General features: G+C 54.3%; 3 protein-coding genes across 14 annotated transcripts in view; 1 reads left to right on the top strand and 2 right to left on the bottom strand.

The window, feature by feature from the left end:
* NUMA1 (nuclear mitotic apparatus protein 1) overlaps positions 1-7,618 on the top strand; it is an 82,319-nt gene extending 74,701 nt beyond the window's left edge. For all 8 annotated transcript variants that reach the window (XM_033207461.1, XM_033207467.1, XM_033207463.1 and 5 more), the window contains 10 exons: positions 802-921; positions 1,004-1,222; positions 1,344-1,501; positions 3,092-3,338; positions 4,265-4,493; positions 5,154-5,290; positions 5,696-5,872; positions 6,154-6,270; positions 6,373-6,594; positions 6,945-7,618. In XM_033207461.1, the coding sequence (XP_033063352.1) occupies positions 802-921; positions 1,004-1,222; positions 1,344-1,501; positions 3,092-3,338; positions 4,265-4,493; positions 5,154-5,290; positions 5,696-5,872; positions 6,154-6,270; positions 6,373-6,594; positions 6,945-6,956 (1,638 nt within the window). In that variant the 3' untranslated portion in view covers positions 6,957-7,618. The remainder of the gene's footprint in view (positions 1-801; positions 922-1,003; positions 1,223-1,343; positions 1,502-3,091; positions 3,339-4,264; positions 4,494-5,153; positions 5,291-5,695; positions 5,873-6,153; positions 6,271-6,372; positions 6,595-6,944) is intronic.
* On the bottom strand, positions 7,205-12,551 carry IL18BP (interleukin 18 binding protein). Of its 4 annotated transcripts, none has more exons than XR_004436175.1 (6): positions 10,533-11,497; positions 9,944-10,150; positions 9,177-9,300; positions 8,952-9,099; positions 8,088-8,720; positions 7,205-7,930 (listed from the first exon to the last, which is right to left on the bottom strand). XR_004436175.1 is itself a non-coding variant. In XM_033207485.1 (6 exons), exons 2-6 carry the CDS (start codon positions 10,558-10,560, stop codon positions 8,595-8,597), a joined length of 633 nt encoding a protein of 210 aa, XP_033063376.1. In that variant the 5' UTR covers positions 10,561-10,617; positions 11,504-12,551; the 3' UTR covers positions 7,952-8,594. The 4 variants fall into 4 exon arrangements, 3 of the variants coding, with proteins under 3 accessions (XP_033063376.1, XP_033063377.1, XP_033063378.1); XM_033207485.1 differs by lacking the exon at positions 7,205-7,930 and adding an exon at positions 11,504-12,551 and having other exon boundaries at positions 7,952-8,720; positions 10,533-10,617; XM_033207486.1 differs by lacking the exon at positions 7,205-7,930 and having other exon boundaries at positions 7,952-8,720; positions 10,533-10,617; positions 10,799-11,497.
* A 348-nt stretch (positions 12,552-12,899) lies between these two features.
* RNF121 (ring finger protein 121) overlaps positions 12,900-16,425 on the bottom strand; it is a 69,532-nt gene continuing 66,006 nt past the window's right edge. For both annotated transcript variants that reach the window (XM_033207476.1, XM_033207477.1), the window contains 3 exons: positions 15,587-15,720; positions 14,885-14,986; positions 12,900-14,335 (listed from right to left, as the gene is read on the bottom strand). In XM_033207476.1, the coding sequence (XP_033063367.1) occupies positions 14,215-14,335; positions 14,885-14,986; positions 15,587-15,720 (357 nt within the window). In that variant the 3' untranslated portion in view covers positions 12,900-14,214. The remainder of the gene's footprint in view (positions 14,336-14,884; positions 14,987-15,586; positions 15,721-16,425) is intronic.

Genomic DNA, 16,425 nt, shown 5'->3' with positions numbered 1-16,425 from the left:
CCTAGGAGTTGGTGGGAGCTCAGAGCTTCATTTCGCCTGCTTACCTTCATACCATGGTGCCACAGCATGTCTTGATTGCAATAACAAATGTTTATTCTGCTCCTCGTGGGGCCTGTCCTGTGTTAGGAGAGGCAAAGGTGGGATGCTTCTATACAGTATCTACAGCAAAGTGCTTGCTGGCCTTACAGATGGACAGAGAATCAGGCCCTGCTCTTAAGGAGTTATGGTCTGGACAGGAGGCAGTGTGGGCATCATAAATAAGCCCCCATGGGCTTTTGGAGTTAGGTGGACCAAATCTTACTCTGCCATTTAGTCATTGTTGCTATGGTCAATTTGCTTAAATCTCTGAACTCAATTTCCTCCTCTGAAAAGGGGATGAAGTGACTTCTCAGAGTGGCTTTGAGGAGAAACAAGTTCCCCTGTCCTCACAGAGCTCACATGCCAAGTGCCTCACTCCAGGCTGCGCACCTGGGTGTTCCTCGAGGATCGGTTCCCTTCCTCCTAGGGGAGATTGTCTGTGCATGCAAAGAGGGTGAGACAGTTTGTGTCTGATCCGAAAGAAGGCAAAGATAGGGCAGGAGCTGGTCAGGGAAAGGCCACTATGGATGTGGACTGAAGGGCGTGTGGGACTTCAGGTTCAGTAGGCTGTAGTCGGGTGGAGTGTATCTGGGGTGGTGTGGTTTTCTTCCTCTTCTTAAGTGCAGGAGTCTGAAGCACCTGTGGAGCCCCAGTGGCTGATGCAGATGAGTGGACTTGGGTGGAGGGGCCAGACAAGCTTTCCTGAGTGGACTTTCTTCTCAGGCTGTCCAGGCTCAGGAAGGTGAGAGCCAGCAGGAGGCCCAGCGCCTCCAGGCCCGGCTGAATGAACTGCAAGCCCAGTTGAGCCAGAAGGAGCAGGCAGCTGAGCACTATAAGCTGCAGGTAAGGAGCCCAGCCTCAGCCCATGCCACCTTCCTCCTGCCCTCCAGCCTCTGCCCCACCCACCCATCCTTTCTGCCCACAGATGGAGAAAGCCAAAACTCATTATGATGCCAAGAAGCAGCAGAACCAAGAGCTGCAGGAGCAGCTGCAGAGCCTGGAGCATCTGCAAAAGGAAAACAAAGAGCTGCGAGCTGAAGCCGAACGGCTGGGCCATGAGCTACAGCAGGCTGGACTGAAGACCAAGGAGGCTGAACAGACGTGCCGCCACCTTACTGCCCAGGTGCGCAGCCTGGAGGCACAGGTAAGAATTTGGCTGGCAGACTCACCTCATCCTTATTCCACTGGACCCCTGTGCCCTCTCCTCCTAGGCCACTGCTGCCTTAGGTTTTTCTTCACTCTCCCCCTGGCCCTCTCCTTCTCAGGTTGCCCACGCAGACCAGCAGCTTCGAGACCTGGGCAAATTCCAGGTGGCAACTGATGCTTTAAAGAGCCGTGAGCCCCAGGCTAAGCCCCCGCTGGACTTGAGTATCGACAGCCTGGATCTGAGCTGCGAGGAGGGGACCCCACTCAGTATCACCAGGTCAGAAGGCACCCTTCCTCCCTCTATCTGTTGTTTATGGAGTACCCACTGTTTATCAGGCTGTATCCTGGTGAGAGAAGTAAGATGTGATCTAAATTTATTCTTAGAGAAGAATAAAGAAAAACAGGTATTATACCAGATGTCTATTTAGGGCACAGTCGGAATAAAAAGCAAGTGGTCAAGAAAGGCTTCATGGAAGCTATCGCTCCTGCTGAGTCTTGAAAGCATCCATAGGTGTGTGTGCCAGGTTGACAGAGAACAGCAGTGTGAACAGAGGCTGTGAAAGAGCCGCTGAGATGCAAGGCCAGGAAGGCCCAAGATCCTAGAGGGCCGTCTGGATTCCCCGTTGGAGACCGGCTATTAAGACTTGATCCTAGGCCGGGCGCGGTGGCTCAAGCCTGTAATCCCAGCACTTTGGGAGGCCGAGACGGGCGGATCACGAGGTCAGGAGATCGAGACCACCCTGGCTAACACGGTGAAACCCCGTCTCTACTAAAAATACAAAAAAAAAAAAAACTAGCCGGGCGAAGTGGCGGCGCCTGTAGTCCCAGCTACTCGGGAGGCTGAGGCAGGAGAATGGCGTGAACCCGGGAGGCGGAGCTTGCAGTGAGCTGAGATCTGGCCACTGCACTCCAGCCTGGGTGACAGAGCGAGACTCCGTCTCAAAAAAAAAAACTTGATCCTAAAGGCATTGAGGAAACCTTGGTGGCTGTAATTGAAAGGTTTAAGGGAGGAAAAAAAGGAACCTTGGAAGAATTTGAAACTGACAAGTACATGGGTAATTTCCATCTTAAAAAGATTATTCTAATAGCCAGTATAGAAGTTAAGACTGGAAATATATATTGTTTTTATTAAACACTTACATTGTACTTATTTTGTGCTAGACATAAAGCACTCATAACAATTATACCTGATTTATCCCCCAACAACCCTCTGAGGTAGGTTTATTCTGTCTCCTTTAACAGATGAATCTGGGGCATAGAGGGGCAGTCACTTGCCCAAGGTCCCCCAGTGGTAGAGCTGGGGTTTGACTCTGTGCAGTCTGGCCTGAGTCCTTGCTTGTCACCACTCATCTGCCTCTGTCAGTGCCATGATGAGTCTAGGTGAGAGGAGATAAGACAAACCAGGGAAAGGACATGAGCATGGAGAGGGTGTGGTTAGGAGAGCTGTTCAGGAAGCTTAGTGATTGGGCTTCCCAAGCAGGACAACATAGGATTATGCCCATGTTCATGGTTTGGGGGCCTGAGTGGCGGGTGCTTGTATTCACTGAAATGGGAGATGGAGGAAGAACAGAGAAGTGGGCTTAGATTGGGATGTGTTTGCTGTGGAGCAGCCATGGGCATCAGGTGAGGATGGGACATCTGGGTCTTGGCATTGCCACTATGAGGAGGTATTAGGAGAAGCCAGGGGAGTGGACTGAAAGGAAGGCCCAGGTCAAGGGCTTTCCTTGGTACTCTGAAAAATCAGAGAGATGGGCTGCTTGACCTCATCTGCTTGTAGTAAGTATGGGAAATGGTCACTTTGGAAGAGGGCTGGACAAAATGCCTTCTAGTCCAAAGGACTGTACCTCAGCAGGTCTCCTTTCCATAGCAAGCTGCCTCGTACCCAGCCAGATGGCACCAGCGTCCCTGGAGAACCAGCCTCACCTATCTCCCAGCGCCTGCCCCCCAAGGTAGAATCCCTGGAGAGTCTCTACTTCACTCCCATCCCTGCTCGGAGTCAGGCCCCCCTGGAGAGCAGCCTGGACTCCCTAGGAGATGTCTTCCTGGACTCAGGTCGTAAGACCCGCTCTGCTCGTCGGCGCACCACACAGATCATCAACATCACCATGACCAAGGTCAGGCTGCCGGGACAGGGGCTGCAGGGCAGCAATTCCCACTTCCTCTCAAGGGCGTCTTTGCATTGGGCACTCAGTCAGGAGCACGCAGGGATGAGCAGCCAGTCCGTGTTACAGTGGGAAAGCTGAGGTCTTAAAAAGGGCAGTGACTTGGTTGGGGGCACTTCTGAAGAAAAGGGCAGGGCTGGGATTAGATCCCTGCCTCCCGACTAAGGCTAGTGTTCTCTCCGTGTGTAGCACTGAGCCTGTGCAGGGTGAAGGGAGAGAACATGGTGAAGCTGCAGCCCATCCAGTGCCTCCCAGCATGCCCCATGCAGCTGAGAGGCATTGTTGCTGCCCAGTGGACTGCCTGCCAGGCTGTGGGCCCTTGCCTTTGTTTCCACATCTTGAAGGGGAGGTTTGGGAGGAGGGGACAGGGGCCCCTGGTACAGCAGGGAGGACCTGTGTGTGCAGGGTGTCCCCTGCTACCAAGAAGTTGGGGAAGTTCTAGAAAATGGTAAGGGCCCTGGAAGCTTGGACTGAGGGACAGCAGAGGCTGTGGGATGAGCCTGAATAGTCAGGAGACATGGGGCCCAGCCCCAGCTCTGATACTTCCTAGCAGTGTGATTTGGGGCTAGTCACTTCATTTCTTTGCACTTCACCTCTAAAATGGGCCGATAAACACTCTGCATTCCCTCCCTCAAAGCATTATGAATAGACTCCATGAAAAAAATGCATAGAAAAGAGTCTTGACAACACCAGCACCACCTTGTGAGGGCTTCTGTCAACAAGGCCCATTTCTTGCAGACACACACGTTAAGGGCCTTTGCAAAGCTGTTGGGAATGCATGGATGTGCCGTGGGATCTGAGGGCTTCGGGAGGGAATGGGAGGCTTCTGTACAGTGCCAGGGCCCACCCCATTGCAACAGATTCACTCTCTCTTCCAGAAGCTAGATGTGGAAGAGCCAGACAGCGCCAACTCATCCTTCTATAGCACGCGGTCTGCTCCGGCTTCCCAGGCTAGCCTGCGAGCCACATCCTCTACTCAGTCTCTAGCTCGCCTGAGTTCTCCCGATTATGGCAACTCAGCCCTGCTCAGCTTGCCTGGCTACCGCCCCACCACTCGCAGTTCTGCTCGTCGCTCCCAGGCCAGGGTGTCCAGTGGGGCCCCTCCAGGTGAGGGGACTACAGGGACTTACTATACCCCAAAATTAGAATGGAAGGTGGATCGTGGCACAGGGCAAAGAGGAAAGCTTTCTAAAAATCCAAGGCTGGCCTCCTTGCTACCGTCCACCTCCACCTGCCCCTTCTTCCTGCAGCCTCAGGGCCTTCCTTAACTGCCTATCTAGGGGCTGGCTGTGTTGGGGGCACTCTTAGCCAGAGTTAAGGGCCTGGGATTCCCAGCACAGTTGACACTTAGCTGTGGGGAGTCCTCCATGCCCTTAGGTGGTGATGGGCTGCTGGAAAGGCCAGGCTGGCCAGACTCTTCTTGGAAGCTCTTGTCCTTTGGGCACCAGAGAGCCCCTGGGAATCAATTCCTGGTCCTTAATTCGTTCCTCTGGGTGTTGGGCACCAAGCCTTGGCGGGTGAATAAGATGTAATAGCAGCCTCTGCGTGTGACCTCTTCTGCCCTCTCCAAGGAGAAGGCGGTGAGCAAGCCCCTAGGATAGAAATAGTCTGTGTGCCATACTCCTGCACCTGTGGCACTGAATCAGATTGGTGTGCTGGGCTTCAAGTTTATGGGGTAGGTGGCAGCAAAGGCTGGCAAGATGCCAGGGCCAGCAGGCCACCTGCTGACTCGGGGCTCATTTGTTCCCACCTCCCTGCCATCCACAGGAAGGAACAGCTTCTACATGGGCACTTGCCAGGATGAGCCTGAGCAGCTGGATGACTGGAACCGCATTGCAGAGCTGCAGCAGCGCAATCGAGTGTGCCCCCCACACCTGAAGACCTGCTATCCCCTGGAGTCCAGGGTGAGCCCTGGGGTCACTGTGCAGGGCCTCCCATCCCTGTCCTCCCTTAGAATCCCACCTGCTGATCTAGCCTGAGCACTAGAGCCCTGGATCGCTGACTGGCCAAGGATGGGGAGGGTGACTTTCTCATGCTTCCAGGCAGAACAGACAGCAGGGAAGGTGCTTAGGAGTGAAGTCCCTGGGGATGAGCAGGAGCTCAGAGAGGAATCTGGTCGGGACTGCACTGCTTGTGGCCATTTGCCCAGGGTGTAGGTAGAAAGCAGAACAGGAAGGGAGGCCTCATGAGAGGTAGGAAGGGCCTGCCTACCCTAAATGGCGGGCAAGTGCAGAGTTCTGGGACAGCCCCAGGTCCTGCTCCATCTCCACACAGCTACAGTCCACTGACCGCCTCTTCCACCCATGCAGCCTTCCCTGAGCCTGGGCACCATCACAGATGAGGAGATGAAAACTGGAGATCCCCAGGAGACCCTGCGCCGAGCCAGCATGCAGCCAATCCAGATAGCCGAGGGCACTGGCATCACCACCCGGCAGCAGCGCAAACGGATCTCCTTAGAGCCCCACCAGGGCCCTGGAACTCCTGAGGTAGGCTCCTGGGGGTTGCTCCAGCATTGTGCCCAGGTCAGGCCCAGCTCACCAAGGACTAAAGGGAGCCTTCCCTCTCTCCCCTTTTCCTTCCCTCTCTCCAAGGGCCTGACCCATGGATGGGAACTGTTGGGAAGGGAAGACTCTGGCCCAGAGTTGGGGAGGGGAACAGGTTGCACAAGTTGACTTACAAGGTCCACTCAGCTCTAAGAGGACAAGACACCTGGCTTCAGATGTGACTCCTCGTGCTACTGTCTGCCTAACTGTCCTCTTCCCCATAGTCTAAGAAGGCCACCAGCTGTTTCCCACGCCCCATGACTCCCCGAGACCCACATGAAGGGCGCAAACGGAGCACTACTGAGGCCCAGAAGAAAGCGGCTCCAGCTTCAGCTAAACAGGTGAGGCTGGGGCTGGCAGGACCTTGCTGGCAGAGTGTGACACAGCAGGCTGGCCTGGGAAGGCAGCATTGGGTCTCCCAGTCTGACAGCCCTTCCTTGCAGGCTGACCGGCGCCAGTCAATGGCCTTCAGCATCCTCAACACACCCAAGAAGCTAGGGAACAGCCTTCTGCGGCGGGGAGCCTCAAAGAAGGCCCTGTCCAAGGCTTCCCCCAACACTCGCAGTGGAACCCGCCGTTCTCCGCGCATCGCCACCACTACAGCCAGCGCCGCCACTGCTGCTGCCATTGCTGCCACCACTGCCACCCCTCGAGCCAAGGGCAAGGTAGAGGCCACTGGCAGGATGGGGGAGGGAAACCCGATGGGAGCATGGGCACCCCCTAGACCACCCCACGGAGTAGCATCCAAGACAGGACCACGCCAGGCTGCTGGAGGGTGCGGGGTAAGAGGTGTCGCTGTCCTGGTAGCTACTCGTTACCAAGGAGAGAAGACAGATGGCCCCATTCTTATGGAGAGCACCCAGAGCTGCTCAGGCACAGCCAGTACCTCATAACCCCGGGGCTCACAAGGGAGGGGATCCAGATGGGGGCGTGGGAGCAGGAAGAGGACTTCCGAACCCGTGGGTGCAGGCTGGCATCCCAAGTTCTCATCTGGCCTTGTGACTGTCTCTTCCAGGCAAAGCATTAAAGGGCCAGTACCAGTGAGTGGCCCCACCTGTGTCCCTGATGCTGACCTCACCTGGTCCTCCTTCTACTGTCCCTCTCAGTGCCTTCTCTCAGCTCCCAGGCCAACAGTAGCCAAACCCCTAGAGACAGTGATGCCTGCCCGCACCCTGACCTGGTCCCCGGACCTTCACTGGCAACTTCTCAGAGCTGGCCCAGGAGGCCTGGAGCATGGACAGTGTGGGCGCTCTCCCTACCTTGCCTCCTTTTTTCTTAAAGCAAAGTCACTTCTCCATCACAACCAGATTTGAGGCTGGTTTTGATGGCTGGGTCCTTGGGCCTGGCCAGTCTTCTTCTTAGCCTCTGGATCTAGAAGGGACCATAAGAGGAGTAGGCCCTGGTTCCTGCTCTCCTGGAGGCTGGGCCTAGCAGGGGCCCTCACTCTTGAAGTTCAGGACTGGGTCTGACCTGGTGGGAGCACCTGCCAGAGGATGCTCTTTCCCAGGACGATGGGCCTGTGTCTCAGGAGTGGGGTTGGGGGGACAGCCTTCAGCGGCAGCTCACACCCTGCCTTCCCCAGACTTGCACTGGGGTGGGATTTGGAGTGATGGGAAGGTTTTTAAGGGCCGGGGATAGATCTTTTCTAAATGTTATTACTTGTAAATAAAGTCTATTTTTCTCCCGTGAGTACTGAGTTGCCTTGATCTATGTGGGAAAAGGAGGGGAAATCTAGGCTCTTTGGAGCCTACCTTGTCCCCACTGAGTCTTCCAGACCACCTCCTTTCTCTCATCCCTTTTCCTGGGGGCGCATCTTTCCAGGGTCTTCCCAGTCTCCATTACTGGCCTCTGCTCCTGGGGAGCATTATGGGCTATTCTCTCTTCTTTTTCAAGAGCCTGTGTTCCCCTGAAGCAGGTTTTGTCTTTAGCTTCTGTGTGGCAGTCCCTCTCTCCCATACTCCCTCCTGGGACAGGCAAAGTTCCTGGGAGTGGAACTGAAGCCTAAATGAAAAGATGTCAGGATGCCTCTATTGAATAATCCTTTATGAGGACCCATGTGGGGATGACACAGATACAGTGTGGAGCCGAAGCAGCCACTGCCCCCATCCCTTCCCTGGATCAGCCCATTAGAGGGAAGGAAAACAAAAAAACAACATACAGCAAGAAGACATGAAGTCTGCAGAATGTGGCCAGAGCTGAACAAGGGTGACTTCATTGAAGAGGTGGCGTTTCAACCAGGCTTCAGAGTTCCCCTGCTGGGATGGTGAGGAAGACAGGACTAAAGGAGCAGAGACATGGGAGTGGGAGCTGTCTGGGGAAAGCAAGAATAGTTGGAGGCGTCCGGAAAGTCAATGTGGGAAATGTAGGTAGGGCCCTGGAGTGCAAGGCTAAGGCATCAACAGTCTTGGTGGTTTCTGAGCAGTAGAGCAGTGTGAGGGGTAGGACGTTAGGAAAGCTAATGGGTAGATAGAGAGAAAATGGCAGCAGGAGGAGGAAGCATTATTATAAGGAGGCTGCGATTTTCTAGGTAGGTGGGAATGGAGTTTGAATTTGGTGAGAGAAGGGACCCAAAGCAGAGGAGGAGGGAGTGCGTTGCTCGCCCACACAGCCTGCAGGCAGTCAGGGACTGTTCACTTCAGGTAGACGGGTAGGACCCAGGCTCTGGTCAAGGCTGTGCTGCTGTTGGCCCTGTGTTGAGTCTTAACCCTGCTGCTGTGGGCTGCTGTGGCCCTGTGCTGTGGCTGGAGGGCAGGGCTTCTTGGGTGGGGGGCAAGGTTGTCCTCAGCCCAGCCTAGGGAAGTGAAGGCAGACAAGGATCAGGCCAAGGAAACAAGGGATATCTCATCACTTTGCCCCAGGCCACGCCTCCCCTGCCCAAGACCCAAGTTCCTTTTTGTCTGGCTGACCTTGAGGAATGCTGGGCATTAGTTTAGAGGCTGCTCTGGCAGAGCCCACCCTTTCCTCCCCACGTATGGAAGAAGAGCTCCTCCTGTTGCTGGAGGCCTCTCCTTGGGCTCCTCACCCAGAGCTGGGCCAGGATGACGTGACGCTGGACAACCTGTTCGGGGTCCACGAGCACACAGGAGAAGTTGGTGCTGTGCAGCGCAGGGGTCAGCTGCTCCAGCACCAAGGCCTTGCACAGCTGCGTACCTGTGCTCCCATGTTCCCGGCTGGAACGAAGGGGAAGGAAAGGTCATGAGAGGGCCGCAGAAGGCCTTCCCACCCACCTGGCTGCTGCGACCCTCACCTGGTGCTCCCCTCCCACAGCTGGCCTGGGAGGTGCTCAATGAAGGAACCATTACCCAGCCAGTAGAGCATGCTGAAGTCGGGGAAGCGGCTGCAGGCCGTACAGGATAAGGTGAGCGTTCCATCTAGGGACACAGGCAGCAGTTAGCCCTTCCGAAGAGCAGGCCCTTCCCCTGCCCTGCTCTCCTGTGCCCTCCCTGCCAGCTCCCCTCAGTCCCCATGAATCTGGAACCTAGAGAACTGCTCTGCACACCACCCAGGTGGGAATGTCCGTTAAAGGGGAAGTGCAGTTGTCTCTGAAGGCCCTAGCCCTAAACATGGGGAATGTGAGGAAGGGTCCTTGGTTCACGTGATGACTCCTCTACTGAACCTGTCTCCTCAGGATGACCTTTTCTAGTGCCCAGCCTCGGTGACTTGGGAACCCAGGTGACAGAGGCAGTGCTGGATGGCTGCTGCTCCTCTGAGATGGCCAGAGGCCAGCAGGCTCTGGGTGGCGGGGCTGGCCTTGGAGTCCACTGCAACCAAGGCTCTGGGAGGTCTGTGACCATTACTTATGTCTTGAGTTCTCTATCCTACTTCATAGGGAGCATCTTGGGAGCTGTGCCAAGCCTACACCCATGATAGTGGGTTGGGGAGGGAGAATGGTGCACGCTCAGTCCAGCTGGCCCAGCTGGTGGTGCATGGCAGAAGGGGGCTGGCGCTCAGGAGTCAACCCGACCCTGGGAACCTCTGTGCCCATAGCCCACCCTTGACCACTGTGCTTCTTACTCAGTGGCACTTCCACCTCTGGCCAGGTCACTTCCAATGCTGGACACTGCTTAGCTGCTGGGAACACTGGGGGCTGGGAGGGGCAAGGGTCCTTTGTGCTTCTAGATGAGGCAGTGGCAGCTGTGGTGGTCTGCGAGACAGGTGTGGCTCTGACCAGAAAAGTGATGATGTGAGCACACAGGAGCAGGACCCACAAGAAGCTGAGGTCTGAGGAAAGGATAGTCACAGGTCAGCGGCTGGGCTGCCTGGGAGCGCTTAGCATCCTGGCTCATATCTGGACTGGAGACAGAGTGGGCTGCCCGGGTAAGGATGTAACTCCAGCCCAGACATGTCTAGGCTCCAGCCAGGGAATCCGAGTGGGAAGAGGGGCACCTCAGCACCCACCCCTTTAGCCCCTTATTGAATAGAGTACAGAGGAGCTTTAGAATGGAGCCAGAGCCACAGCATCCGCCTAGGTTCTTAAAGCAGCAGCACCAGGTTTATTGGGTGGCGTTTGCCTTGGGGTGAAGGCTCCTGGTTAGCCCATTGCTCCATTCTGTTCATAGACCTCACCCTACCCCTCCTGCCCATGCGTAGCCCCAAGGCCTACCTGGTGTCCAGTTGTGTCTCATGGTCATGATGCATGTGTCAGGAGCTGGTGAGCTGGCTCTTTATCTGTGACAATGTCCTCTTCTCTGGTGAAAGGTGAGGGAGGAGAATGGTAAACCACTCCCGTTTTTTCTCAGTAGCTGGCTTTTCCTCCCGTAGCATAGCCTGGAGCTCTTTCAGTACTCAGAAACAGAGCTGGGGGGTCATCAAGTGACAATCTTTCCCCACCCCAGCTCTCATGACCACAAATGGTTATAAGATGCTTACCTAGTCCAATCTTACCCCTTCATTAGGGAAAGCAAAACTGAGACCCAAAGAGAGAATATGGACTCACCCAGTCACACAGGGAGGCAGTGCTCTCTCCAGCACCAGAGCTGCTTCTGGGAAGGGCAGGATGCCGAGCAATCCTTCTGGGAAAGCACTGCCCCCATCCTCTATTTCACTTTCACTTTTTAACCAGGGAATCCTGAGCAGTTGTTACACCTCTGCTTTAGCCAAAGTTCAGTGGCCAGAAACCTTCAGCTCTTGGGACCCCTACTCTTCAGATGATACCAGACTGGGATCTCTACCCCCACGCCACCCCCAGGGTCACCTAGGTGTGAACTAGATAAGAGTCTCTCACAGATCAATTCTGTCCCATCCAAGTGTCAGGACTTTGGTGTTCACCTCCCCCCTTCACAGCCAGGTCTTTGTTTCCATATGAACAGGCATCTGCTTCCTCCTTCACCTTCACACTAATATTTAAGGGGACAACTTTCCTAGGCACTGGGGACCCCAAGTTGGACCATTTCAGGCTCAATGCCATACCAGCCCATCCACATCCTGGCCTTTCCCAGGCTCCCCACTCCCCCAGCCACCAGCCCCAAGGTCGGCTGCATCTCCCAGCACCCACCATCACACCCTCCGTCTCTCATCCTAGCCCCTCTGGCCAGAGCTACAAGTCTAGGTTCACTAGTAGTTCCAGACTCCTACCTGGCTTCCAAGAGGTCCTGAAGAGCCTTCCTTTCCAGAAGCTCCCCTCTAGGAGCTCCAAGACTCAAGTTAGCTGTGTCTAGCTGCATGTGAACCCACCACAGGAAATACACCGAGAGCACTTCCCCCTTGTCTGTAGAACTCTCACGGCCAACCCAGGAACTGGCACACAAGCTCGAGAGCCAACCCTAACAGGAGGGAAGGGCGGGCACTTCCCGGGGAAGAGGCGGACTGGTTCAGCACTGGCTCCGGCAACAGAGGCTACACCAGAATATGAATCTGGTCACTGATGGGACAAATGGTGCTGGGGCTGCGGGAGGGCCAGGTTTCAGGGTGAGGCATGTGAGGAACCTAGGATGCTAAATCTAAGGAGGTTTGCGCTCTCAGGGTCATGCAGTTATCCATGGAAGCAGAAAGATCAGGGCTGGGTGATCCAATGTGCATGCATATATTAAGTGTGGACAGGAGCTGCACGTCTGAGGTTTGTGACTCCTGTGATCAGGAGGGTGACAGAGCCAGGGAGGCCCACAGATGGAACTGGGTTTGGTGGATGCATCAGAAACACAGTCAGCTGTGATCTCAAGTTTCTTGTAGGAAAACCAGATTCATATTCCTAATTTAGACATAGGAGACTACAAATCACATCCTTCTTCTCTAGGTATCGAGTTCGCGTTTTTCCTCCTCTCAATTCCTCCCCCTACCTCTTGCCCCAGGGGCTTCTAGCACATAAGATGCAGGGGAAATTCCTCCCAGGAACACCGGTATCTCCAGGAATTAGGTCAGGAGGCAAGGCTGCCTGGGGTTTCTGAGAGACAGTCCAGTGGGGGATGGTAGGAAGAGACAAGAGGACTCTGCCTTAGTGGAACCAAGCCCAGAGTTAGTCAAGGGACTCAGGACTGTTACACATGAAAAGAGCTTTGGACAGCCTGGTCTTGGCTTCTCACCCGAGCCTGACATGCGGGTGGGGGAAAAAAGTGAAAAGGTGATCCCTGGGTCCTTTGACCAGCCCCATTCCCCTCTCTGAGGAGGGGAACAGCCCCACAGGTGGCATAAACAGCAGGGTACCATGGGAAGCCATCGCTGGGGAAGAGAAGCTGAAGTTGAGTATGGCCCTAAGGCAGGCAGGTGGTGGCAGGACACTGGCCTCAGGCAGTGAGAACATAGAGCAACTTCAGTCTGAAAGCAGGCCCAGTGATGCCCCAGGCCCGCTTAGGCCACAGCACAGGAGCCTGGCATTCCACCACTCCTAGGGATGTCGGCAGGGGAACAGCCAGGAACAGCAGAAAGGCAGGCCCAACCATCCCCAGACCCTCAGGTCTCAGATGGGGGTTAGCAAAGGCAAGACACCCCTGGAGACTCCAGGGAAAGAGGTGGGAAGAAGAAAGCAAGATAAATGTTCAGCTTTCCAACCCAGCTCATGGAGCTTTATTCAGACGGGAGTGACAACATCCTGCTTGGTTCTTGCTGCCCTTGAAGGAGCAGGCCCTACTGGGTCATATTCCCTAGAAACCCAATGCCAAAGGCTCATGTTTGACCTCCCACTTTATTCAAGTCGCCTAGTACTAGGGCTGGGGCCTTCCTAGAAGCCCCCTCTCAGAACCTGTACTCACTTGGGCCTTATCCCTCTACCCACCCACCACTCTTGTTGGCAGGCCCAGGGAGGACCCATGAACGACAAAAATCATGTAGGGATATTCCCTGGACTGGGAATCCCCTGCCAGCTTCAAGGGCATATCATTTGACACAGGGAGAAGTTGACATCTGTCATATTCTTCTGCCTCACGTGCACACACACACACAGACACACACACATGCATACGCACTCTTAGGCTTTCAAGAAAGAAGTGATGTGGCAGAGTGACCGCTGGCACGTGTCACCACTCCACTGAAGGATCCACTGAAGAATGAGCTTGCACAAGGGGCCGTCAGTCATGGCTGCCAACAATTGCCCCATGGCCCAACTATATGACCTCTATTCTTGGCTGACCACAGCCCTGCCCACGGGCAAGTATCCATGGTGCTGATTCTTCCAGTTGTCCCAAAACAAATCTTCAATGAATTCTGAGGCCCCAAGGCTTCCCTTGTTGGACAAGTCACTGATAAGGTTCCACTTGCCTCAACCGGCCTATAGCTCCTGGACAGGGGGAGGCAGAGTCAGATACAACACTTGTCCTGTTGTCCCAGGCAGTGGGGGAGGGAGGACACTTGGGACCTCAGTGCTCACCCGTGGCACCAGCCTGAGTACATGAGCTCTTCTATACTAAGTGCACCAGGCTTGAGCCCCACACAGGGAAGGAGAAGGGAGTGGGTGGGCTGAGGTCTTCAGCTACCTGGGAGCCCAGCAGTGTTCTTGGCCAGAGATGAGAAGGCTCCTTTAAACCAAAAATGTCAAGGCTCTGCCCCCACCCTGCTTAGGCAGGGAGGGTGAAGCCTGGAGGGGGGAAATTCCTATGCTCCACAATAAAAAAAAAAAAAAGGTTTTTAAAATATATTCATCAAAATAGTTTTCTTTTAAAAAGCCCCCCACTGCTGACCGCCCCACTGGCTGGGTCTCCATCATACCCTCCCCAGTCCGACACAACCGGAGGGGTCCTGAGTGGCCCAAGCGCCCCTTTGAGTCTTTCCCACCCAGGAGGTCTTTGTGGGCAGGCAGGAGAGTGCCCTGAGCTCCACGGCATGTGGGGTGGGTTCTCCACTGATGCTCTTCGTCACTATTCCAGGCCTAGAATGTAGTTGATGCCTTGGACTAGGCCAATGATGACAGGCTGCCAGGCTACCAAGTATCGAAGCCAGTCCAGCAGTTGCCCATACATGACGTGAGGCCTCTCCCAGCTGTCAGTGTGTTAAAGAAAAGAGGCTCCGTGCAAGAGCTGCCAGGAGTGATCTAGCATGGGCGGTGGGGCTCCCTGGGTCTGCCCCACTTTCCAGCTGCTCCACAGCCTAGAGGAATGGAGGCTTTCTGGAAGGGCCCAGCCTCACTTCCTACTCAGCCTACTCCCAACTTTGCCCTCCCCCTCCTCTTCCTCCTCACAGCCTGTCCGTTGGAGTAGAGCTGAACGCAGAGAATGCAGGAGGCAAACAGAGGGGACTGGTATGGGAGGCAGGGCAGCCCTGAGAGAGGTAGAGAGAGAAATCCTAGTTCCCCACGACTAACATGCAGGGATGGCCTCCTGTAACACATTCTCTAAGAAGGAACTGCCAGTGTAAGAAAATACAGCCTAAGGCTGACACAAATCTATCTGTCCGTGACAATAGCTGCAAGGAGGCTGAGAATAGGTTGAAGGCAGAAGTGAGGGCCCCAGGAGGACCCAAATGCAGGTCACACTGGCCAGTACTTTCTTCCCACAGCCCACTCCCAACAAGGACCCCAATAAAGGATACGGATTGCTGAACATCCTCTTGAGGTCTACCTTCTCTTTACAGTAGGGACACGTCTGCTTCTTTCCCACGATGCACCAGCCGCGGATGCAGAACTCGTGGAAGCTGAGCACCGCTGGTCAAGGGAAATGGTGAGAGCCAAGGCAGCACTCCAGCCCCAGGCCAGTCTTTAAAAGATTCAAATCCTGCCTTCACGCTTTATCAGCTCTGTAATGTTGGGCAAGTCCCTCTGTCTGAACCTGTTTCCTCACATGTAAAGTAAGGATAATGATCCCTGTCTCACAAGATTGTTACGGGGCAAAATGGAGACAACACATGGCTCTCTCAACATAGGCACAGAATGGGAGCTGGGTAAATACATGATAAATATTAGAAGTGTTATTCAGAATAGGGGATTTGATGCTAAACTGAGGGATCCCATTAGAGGGTCCTCTTCCCCTGTGACTGGTCCGATCTCAGGTAAGCTAGCATAGCCTCACTAGCTGCAGCCTCAGGTTCCTCTCAGACCCAGCCAGGTTGTAACCGCTGTTTACCTAAGAGTGGCTCTGATATGTGGGAAAGCGCGGGGAAGGCAGCCCTCTCGTGGCTCTCCTACACTCAAGGGTCTGGACAGCACACCTAGGGTCATGACCATCCCCTTTCTCTCCCTCACTGGAGTGTGCAGGTTGCAGGAGAGATGTGGCCCAGGAGCTCCAGGCAGGATACACATGATTGCAGGACAGCCTATACGTGTTCTCAATGATCCCCTCTTCACTGACGTCCACAAAGATCTGCTGCCCACACACAGCACACACGCTGTCTGAAAGATGTTTGGTAGGCATGCCCGACTCGCTGTAGAACTGAAGGAGAATAGCAGGAAGGAAAGATAGGAAAAGCTGTGAGAAGCAGCCAAAGTAGGAAGCTCCACAGAAGCCTCAGGACTTCTAGAGAGGAGGCACAGTGGCAGGTGGAGGCCCACAGTTAGAGGACATTTTTTTTTTTTTTAAACTGTTTAGAAAAGGTCATCTTTTACAAGTCAAAATGACATCATCTTTGTTGGGCAGATGGGGAGAAGTGACCGGACTAGAGACAGTTGGGAAGTTAGATGTAACAGGACCTGTAGACTGGGCTAGATCAGCACCAAAGGATAAGGGAAAGAGGAGGGAGAAGGACTCGGGGCTGGTGATCAGGAGCTTTGTGAGGCAAGCCATTCTGTCGCTAGACTATGGTTCCATCAGAAATGGACAGCAATATTCTCCAACATTTAAAACAGTGAACTATTAAGTGCCATGTTGGTTTGGTGACAAGGGCGTTCTCAGACATCTACGGCAGCAGCGAAAGGGGTTCAAGCCTTTCGGACAGCATTTAGCATGGTGTCTCAAACTGCTGCATCTTTTGACCCATTAATCTCACTTCAAGGAATTTAAAGAAATAAGAGGAAGTGTCAAAAAAGTTTCATGAATACAGATATTCACTTAAGCATTATCATAACTAAGAAATAAAAGAGTTTGGCATGTCCCCAAAAAGTTAAACATAGAATTACCAAATGACCGAGCAATTCCATT

The sequence above is a fragment of the Trachypithecus francoisi genome, unplaced genomic scaffold (assembly GCF_009764315.1).
Source record: "Trachypithecus francoisi isolate TF-2019V2 unplaced genomic scaffold, Tfra_2.0 Lachesis_group8, whole genome shotgun sequence".
NCBI lineage: Eukaryota > Metazoa > Chordata > Mammalia > Primates > Cercopithecidae > Trachypithecus > Trachypithecus francoisi.
The sequence above is the reverse complement of the archived record's forward strand: the minus strand, read 5'-3'. Positions and strand labels throughout refer to the sequence as shown.